Genomic DNA, 8,715 nt, shown 5'->3' with positions numbered 1-8,715 from the left:
AAGTGACAGCATGCAAGACAAGGCTTGTTCTCCTGGAAGTATTTTTGTTTTATTTTGCTTTCATTTCTGTTACAAAAATGAATAATTAAAATGATAAAATCTCTCTAAATTTTCCAGGATTTGTATTCCCACACTGGTGATTTGCGTAGCTGCCTGGATATGCAGAGAGAGGGATATGAGGGATTGAACCTCCAAAAAGCCATCAGTGCAATGCCCTGCACAGGTCAAATAATGACTTGTTGCAAAGTTGACTCAAACAGAAAAGAGAGCACGAGCAAAGCTCACCCTTAACAAGGAGAAGTGTGAAAACATCAAAGATCAAGAGGAAAAAAAACAGGAGAAGCACAGAGAGCTGCACTGGACAGTTTCCATTCTTTGATAATCTTTTTCCTTCACTACAAACTTCTTTGCATGTTATGACTTCTTTCTCCTCAGCTGCAGGGGCAAAGCTACAGAGCTACCAAGTAGCCGAATCATGAAAAATAGCAGTTGACATTTCTGGTTATTCAACCTATTTTTTGCCCGGACCCAGGTGACAGTAGACAACTGTTATACACAGACATGGGTCTACAAAGCTCTGCCTGGCACCTATGGACTACCATCACACTAACATGCAGGGTGCTTTAGTGATTGTCTGCTTCTTGCTACTGTTCTTACATCACATAGCAAGAGTGAAATTTACACTCCTAATGTCAAGCACTGACCTCCGTTCTGGTGTGACTGCTGTCCATCAAGTGGATAAATCACATTTACATTGTCTTTAGTCTTTATTTTAATGCCAAAAAATTAGTTACCGTAATTTAAAAGTTGTCTTGAGAGGGAAGTTCAAGCCTTCTATGCTTTTCCATTTCTCTGCACCTAATTTTTGCACTGTGTATTTCAAAAAACTACAAATACAGTCAAACCTAAAGACCTCTTTGCAATAAAATTTGCTAGTCCTCCATAATCCATTTTTGGGAATACATTGTGACATTAAGGAAAATAATCTACCCATATTTCTTCATATTGCAAACATTTGCTGCTATTTATATGGCAAGCTGTGAACTGGTTGTCTGCAGCTTTGTCTCATTATGCACATCAGGTGTGCTGCTCCGGGCTCAACACCACCAGTGGTTCTCTATAAATATGGAATCCCACCATGCTCTGAACACAAAGACCAAATGAGGAACAATCACATAATGCACACAGTGCATGGCAGCAGCAAGCTGCTCTCCACAGGTAGCTCCATTTTATTATCAGTACTGTTGAGAATTTTAAAAAAGACTTCTTTAAATTCAGAAGCTTAAGAAACCCATGTCTGACAAACAGTGTTCATTTTTCACAAATGTTTTGACTTCAGAACAGGATATTATTTCCTTCACATTCACAATGTCAGACCATGAAAAACTCACCTCTCTGGACTCTCTACATTATGCAGCAGCAAACTCTTACTTCTCATTCTGATAGTGCACTGCATTAATGCGAAACATTAAACTTTACTGTTTGTGCCTCATTTATCTACATGCTTCTAAACTTTTCATCCCCAAATGCTGAAGGTTGTCTAATCAGGTGTTCTGATTAGACATTAAGCTTGTGAGATATTTAAGACTGGTAATGTTGATATGATTTTAATTTAGCAGCTCATTAAGATTTTGCCTTTTATAATGAAAATGTTCAGTCTTTTTCATGTAGTTGCAAGACACTGAGGTTTTGGAGTCATATGTGCTGATAATGCAATTCTTGCATAAATTGGACTTAGCAGTGAACATTTTTTCTATCTAATTTCATAGAAACAACTATTTATAAATAGCATGTTACCACCTGAAACCAGAATTGTGACTCTAAAGGTTGTTAGTCCATATTGTCACAGTTAGGAAAATATTTTCGCCCTTTCAAACTGTCGCTGCCCTTATCCATGACATTTTTGTTAAAACATGTGTCAGTGGCCGTGCGCAGTCTCATTATATGCACATTTTTTCTCAAAAAGGTGAACATATCAGGCTGAAGTAAAACTTCACATCTACCGCACTCCATATTTCCAGTGACTGCAGCAGTTCATTAAGATTCTGACTTGATAGAAGTAGGTGATGGTGGTTGTGTAGTACAGAAATGAAGACCATATGATAATTTAATCTTTAAATAAAGTGCTTCCATAAAGGGGTTTGGCTGAAAGGCTGACACAAATATGTAATACCTGTGTTCTAACCAGTTTGTTTTAATTTTTTCAAAGATAATCATTGCAGTGAGTTTGTAGGGACTTAACATCAAAATGGTGAAATTACTGTGTTTAATTGAGTTGTAGATACCAGTTTAGCTTTGAATACAGTTACAAATTCTCATTATCATACTCGAACTTTGCAAACAGAGAGAAAATTCTAGGAAACTAAAGCGAGAACTTACAGGTAATGGCATAAAAATCAGGAATAGCTAACCCACCAATCTAAACTACCACTGGTGGCTTGTCATAAATTAATTAGGATACACTTTTTACTCTGCACAGATGAAAAAGCAGAATCGCTCTTCTTCCCGCTAACAGGTCAAATGTGTTTGTGTACAAAATAAAAGAAATGCGAGAAAAAGAAATATGTTTGTGTTTAAAAAAAAACACACAAACTAAAATATAGTAAAAAACAAAAACAAAAAAACAATAAAGTAATAATGTTTCATGTAAAAATTCCTGTGAAATTAAGATTATTGTGGTCAGTATATTGTTATTGCAATAACACTTTTATTAAAGCGTATTCTGTGTTAGTGTCAAGTGCTAAAATGGGCTGTATCTGCCATCTGCCGGACAAACAGGGAAACATATGCCAGTAAAATATATTTCCATGTACAGTCTAAGCCTTCAAAATGGGAAGCCTGGGGAAATTTGAAAATAGCAAGAGAATAAGCAAAGACTAGGAAAGGAAATTTAAATGGTATTTTTTAAACATTTGTATAGGCTTACACGTCCGAAAACGCACGAAGTTAACTGAATATCCTACTAAAAGAATGTGTATTTGTATACGGATTATCCATTGTTTAAATATTATATATATATATATATATATATATATATATATATATATATATATATATATATATATATATATTTTTTTTTTTTTTTATATATATATTGAACGTCGCAATGTTGGCAAAGAGAGGAAGTGACGTAAGATTTGCGCATGCGGTTACCGATTGGGTTTCCGGTACGGATCGGGTAGAGACAGCAAGCTCTGACAAAATACGAGGTTTTTAACTGTTTAACGCGGACTAAAGTAAGCGCTGAAGATGTCTGAGGGGACCCGCTTGGAGAATGCAAACCCTGTGATTTTTCAGCGGTCGGGGGACAGAGTACAGACGGCGTCCGAAGAGGATGAAGACGTCCACGACCCCATCGACGACAGAGAAATATTCGATATCCTGTTTTCATGTTTTACTGTGGTTTAGAGTGCATTTACGCTTTAGAGATATGCCCTTCATCATTTTTTTTTTTACCGATGTTCATGTATTCTATTATTTGCCTGACTTAAAAGCTAATGCCAGTGCCATTCAGCTAGATAATGAAGTGGAGGGAGTTAACAGCAGTTTAAGAAGTAGCACGATTGTATCTGGGTTTACCGACAAGTAACAGTAGTCACATTTTTAGGGCCCGAGCACTGATAGTGCGAAGGCCCTATTGTAATTGCTCTGTTTATTATTATTATTATTATTATTATTATTATTATTATTATTATTATTATTATTATTTCGGCAAATGAATTGGCCGTTTGAGGGCCTAAACATGCTCGAAAACTCATGAAATTTTGCACATGCGTCAGGTCTGGTGAAAATTTACGTATTTTAATGTTCTCAGACATGGCCAGGGAAAATTAGCTCAGTAGCGCGACCTAGAAAAATGAAAAACGCGAGCCCCCGGTATGGGTATGGCCTACAAGTTTGAAAGTCGGTACACCTATATAACGTTCAGAGTCGAACAAAAAAGTCTATTATGGCAATGTCCTAAACCCAACAGGAAGTCCGCCATTTTGGATTGAAGGTGACATTTTGGCTCTGATTTTACCGTTTCCATGCCTTGTACTTTAACGAACTCCTCCTTGGGATTTGGTCCTATAAACTTCAAATTTGGACAGTGTCAACTACACCCTTGTGCCATGTTAAATTGCGGAGCTTTTGAGTTTTCACAATACTATGAGGCCGTGGCGCCATGGCGAATTTCGATGACTCGCCATGAAAATCTTATTGCCTCTCATTTTGTCATACATTTTCTGACCTTGACCAAAGTGAACACATATGATAAGGCTCCACCCCTGAACATATTTCAACTGCCATATTTGACATCAAGGACAGCGCCACCTAGTGGGAACAGGAAATGTCATGTTTTACACTTTGGGGTACAGTATAGTGATGGGTGACATCTGCAGCCTCAAATTTCTCCAGGAAAGCCTTAAGGAGTTGGTCTTGGGTTACAGTGAAAACTGTGACTTTTCGCGAAAGGGTGTGACCCCAGCAGCATGGCGAACTTTGATGTCACGCCATGAAGAAACAAATTAGTATAACTCAATGAAATCCAGTCTGATCAGTACCAGACTTTACAGGCATGATGTCAGACCCGCCCTGAAAAGATTGATGTGCCCATTGTCGGAAATACGGACAGCGCCACCTAGTGGGAACAGGAAATGTCATGGCTTTAATTTTGTTGTACTGATTTTCACAGGTTGATCGTGGCCACCTCAAAAGCGGTGAATATCACCATCAGTCCTTCATGATGCTTTAGTGCGAAAATTGTGAGTTTAAACTGAATGGCGCACCCTGGTGGCAACGTGGTTCACCATGAAAAATGAAGTTTCTTTTGAGGGGCTTGGAAAGTTTAAAAAGTCTTGAAATTTGGTGCATACCTCCAATGTGATGCGGGCTTTGTTGTTATGTGATCATTTTCGTTGACTATCCCAAAATGGCTCCACAGCGCCCCCTACAAAATTTCAAAACCACAGCCCCAGCTCTGTGTTTTATCTATGAGTCTGAAACCTGGTAAGCTTATAGGAGATATCAAGATGTACAAAAAAGTCTCTTGGAGCAATATTCCAAATCCAACAGGAAGTCAGCCATTTTAAAATTAATATGCAATTTTGGCAACATTTTCCCCTCTTTTCAGGCACCGTTAAATGATGTTAAATTGCGAAGCTTTTTACATTCAGGGAAACGGGGCTTCATGGCGGCACGTAGAGTTTCAATCACTCGCCAAAAAGCAGTAATCTGCTGTCACTCAAAGACACAATGTCCAATCTCTCCGAAAGCTCATAGGCGTGATGAGACTCGAGCTTGGAAATGTTTGTTATGCCATTTGTACATAATGGTTAGAGCGCCACCTATTGGAACGACTAACTAATCATGAATGAATGAGTTGAAATGTTAGCTGGTGGTTTAATGCATGAATTCCATCAATGTGACATCAGATCGGACATGCTGGTTTTAGGTGTTGGGCGTGGCTCGACGCGCTGGGGTGCGAGGGCCCTCATAACGCTGCTTGCAGCTTTAATTAGTATTGAAAGCGTAACTAAACATTTTGAAGTGCAACTGTGTTTTAATAGGTTAGTTAACCATCGTAGATTAGATTTATAAACACCGTTAATGATTTAGGTTGCTCAATTCGTATTCTCAGGAATGTAAAATTGTCTCATTTTTGTAAATATATTTTATTATATAATTTGAACAATTTGACAGTTTTTAATTGAGTTATTGTTAAGCTGATGTTAGTATTTCTTGGACTTAGATACAGTGGCTATGCAAACAGCTTAAAGTTTGTCTTTTTGTCCTTTCTTTCCCCTCCTCCCAACTGGTTATGGCCAATCTCTGTACTTTGAAAAGCCTGATTCTGCTGGAGGTCTCTCCCTGTTACAAGGGAGCTCTTCTGTTCCACTTTTACCAAACACTTGCTTCACAGGAGATATCGTTCTTTGCGTTTCTTTCTAATATTGTTGGATCTTTACTTTAATATCATTAGTACACTGATTACAGTAGTGCAGAAACAAAAATATTTATTATTTGTATTATACCGTCTTGAATTCTTTAACTAAAGTTACATCTGATCAGATCTATCAATGACCCAGAGCATCCACTGTCACTGGAAGAGCTCAATGTTGTGGAGCAAGTTCGAGTTAAGGTATGGGTTTTTTTTTTTTTGCTTCCTATTATCTTATATTTTTCCTATGTTTGTAGTAGTGTGAATAAAGAAATAAAAAGATGCTCTATAACACACTTGCAGATTACTTTAGTAAAGACATGGTTGAAGACAGTTGAATCCAACAACAAACATTTCATTCAAAAGTATTAACAGTGAATTTCATTGATAAATGAATGCAGTATGCTGTTAGGAAGATAAATTGATGAATGAAGTTTATTATTTGTGTATGCTTCCTCAGGTTAATGATGCAGAGAGTACTGTGGGTATTGAGTTCACGCCCACCATCCCTCACTGCAGCATGGCAACACTCATTGGTCTGTCCATCAAAGTCAAGCTTCTGCGCTCCCTGCCAGACAGGTTCAAAGTATGTTTATGCATGTTTTTTCACATGGCATGCACATTTAACCTTAAACATATTTTACAGTGTCAAATTTTTATGTGCTTTAATTTTTTGTTATTTTCAATTGTGGCCTAAATTGCAGTATATTTTTTCTATTTCCTCTCAGATTGATGTTTGTATCACTCCTGGGACTCATGCTTCAGAGGAAGCAGGTAAAACTCCATAGAGAGAAACGAGGCGAGATGGAATTTTAGACCATTTTTACCAGTATAATCGAATGCATTATTTATCATACTGCTTATGTCATTGTGTGTACAGTGAACAAACAGCTGGCAGACAAAGAGAGAGTGGCAGCAGCTCTGGAGAATGCATCTCTACTGGAGGTGGTCAACCAGTGTCTGTCGACCAGGAGCATCTGAACAGTCAGCCAGCTTTACTCTTGTCAGCTTTTAGACTCAGATTTTTGCAGGAGGACTTGTTTGGTTTCTTTGAAAACTTGGTTTGTATCTACCAACTATCTGCACACCCCTACTCCTGGTATGAGTAGTGGGAATGATCAGGATCATACAGGTTCTGTACATTGGCAACATTTACTGAATAAGAGTGCAGACAAAGCCAGTTCTTAAATTGCCAAAGAATAATATAATCTGAGTGTAAGCTCGTAACACAGAGTCGTTTGGACAAATAAATTATTCTTCCACCTGGAAATTTTAAAAGTGTGGAAATGCAGAGAAACTCTACCTGTTACATTTGTCATATACACTCACCGGCCACTTTGTCAGGTATACCTGTTCAACTGCTCGTTCATTTAATTATTAATCAGCCACTCTTATGTGAAGAACCAAATGCATTTCAACATATATACACGAGAAGGGTCATCCGCTGAAGTTTCAGTGCTAGACTGGCTGGCCTGAGGATGTTATAAAATGCTTATCTAGTGGGGTTTCCCCACTCTCCATCCACTTGTGGGGTTTACAGAGAATGGTCTAAATAAAAAAGAGAAAATATCCAGTGAGAGGCAGGTTTCTGTTAGATTTGTATTGTTGGATTGTCATTTATGCCTAGAAATATATATTTATATATGCTTAGCTTTGAAGGTCTGTAACAACTCTGTGTAGCATGAAGAGGGGAGTGCGTTCACTCCTCTTCAGAGGGTTCTGGCATAGATCACACACCTCCTAGGAGAGGTCGTATCTTCTCTTGCTGATATATGGTATAGCAAACACACGTATATCTGTTTAAGTATAAGAGCCTTTTGTTCAGCTGGACCGCTAGACTCCTGGCACCAGCTTTGGGGAGTCTTCACAGGGTCACATCTTGACCTCACACAGACAAGGTATTCTTTGTCCACATGTATACCTATATGAAATGTCATATGTTAATGAACCTATACATATTCATGTAACCACAATAAAAGGATTGCTATGGGAAACTGTATTTATTCTTATTGTATTCTAATTTTTGCCTCATAACTTTTGCACTGTCCACTTCCTGCTGTGACAAAACAAATTTCCCACGTGTGGGACTAATAAAGGTTATCTTATCTTATCTTAAACCTGGTTGAGAGTGACGGAGGTCAAGTGGGTGGAACGACACTTGGCTCCAGGCAGGTCTCCCTCATGCATGAGTAACACAAAGAACTTTGCTTCCAGCATCATTCCACAAAACTGAAGTCTACTCACTGGTTTCTTGAACATGCCAATAACTTCACTGTACTCCAATGGCCTCCACAGTCACCAGATCTCAATCCAATAGAGCAGCGGTTCCCTTCATGGGCCACGGACCGGTACCGGTCTGTGAGTGGTTTGGTACCGGGCCGCGAGAGTTGAGGCTCGGGTTCCAACGTGATAACAGTAAGGTGTACCTAACAAAGGCATTTGTGACTAATTTCTCTGCAATAACTGTTGTATATAATCAGAATCAGAATACTTTATTGATCCCTGGGGGAAATTATTTTTTGTTACAGTGCTCCATTTTAAACCAACATTAAGACAAGACAGACAATACGCTAACTAAGAATAGTACAATATATACATATACATACATACATACATACATACATACATAAGTCACTTATAAATAAATATTTGGAAAAGAAACGTGTAGTTGTAGCAGCAAACAGTGTGTTAAGTGGATGCGTTGTACAGGGAGATGGCCACAGGCAGGAATGATTTCCTGTGTCGTTCAGTGGTGCTTTTCGGTAATCTCAGTCTCTCACTGAACGAGCTCCTGT

General features: G+C 38.4%; 1 protein-coding gene across 1 annotated transcript; it reads left to right on the top strand.

Moving 5' to 3' along the window:
• The first annotated feature begins 3,150 nt into the window (after positions 1 to 3,150).
• ciao2b (cytosolic iron-sulfur assembly component 2B) lies at positions 3,151 to 8,373 on the top strand. The gene is made up of 5 exons (XM_085369019.1): positions 3,151 to 3,378; positions 6,044 to 6,121; positions 6,381 to 6,506; positions 6,649 to 6,694; positions 6,801 to 8,373. Exons 1-5 carry the CDS (start codon positions 3,250 to 3,252, stop codon positions 6,899 to 6,901), a joined length of 480 nt encoding a protein of 159 aa, XP_085225145.1. The 5' UTR covers positions 3,151 to 3,249; the 3' UTR covers positions 6,902 to 8,373.
• Positions 8,374 to 8,715: the final 342 nt, after the last annotated feature.

This window comes from Diplotaxodon limnothrissa, linkage group LG13, assembly GCF_057381915.1.
Source record: "Diplotaxodon limnothrissa isolate DT_005_m linkage group LG13, D_limnothrissa_male_GT1.1, whole genome shotgun sequence".
NCBI lineage: Eukaryota > Metazoa > Chordata > Actinopteri > Cichliformes > Cichlidae > Diplotaxodon > Diplotaxodon limnothrissa.
The sequence above is the reverse complement of the archived record's forward strand: the minus strand, read 5'-3'. Positions and strand labels throughout refer to the sequence as shown.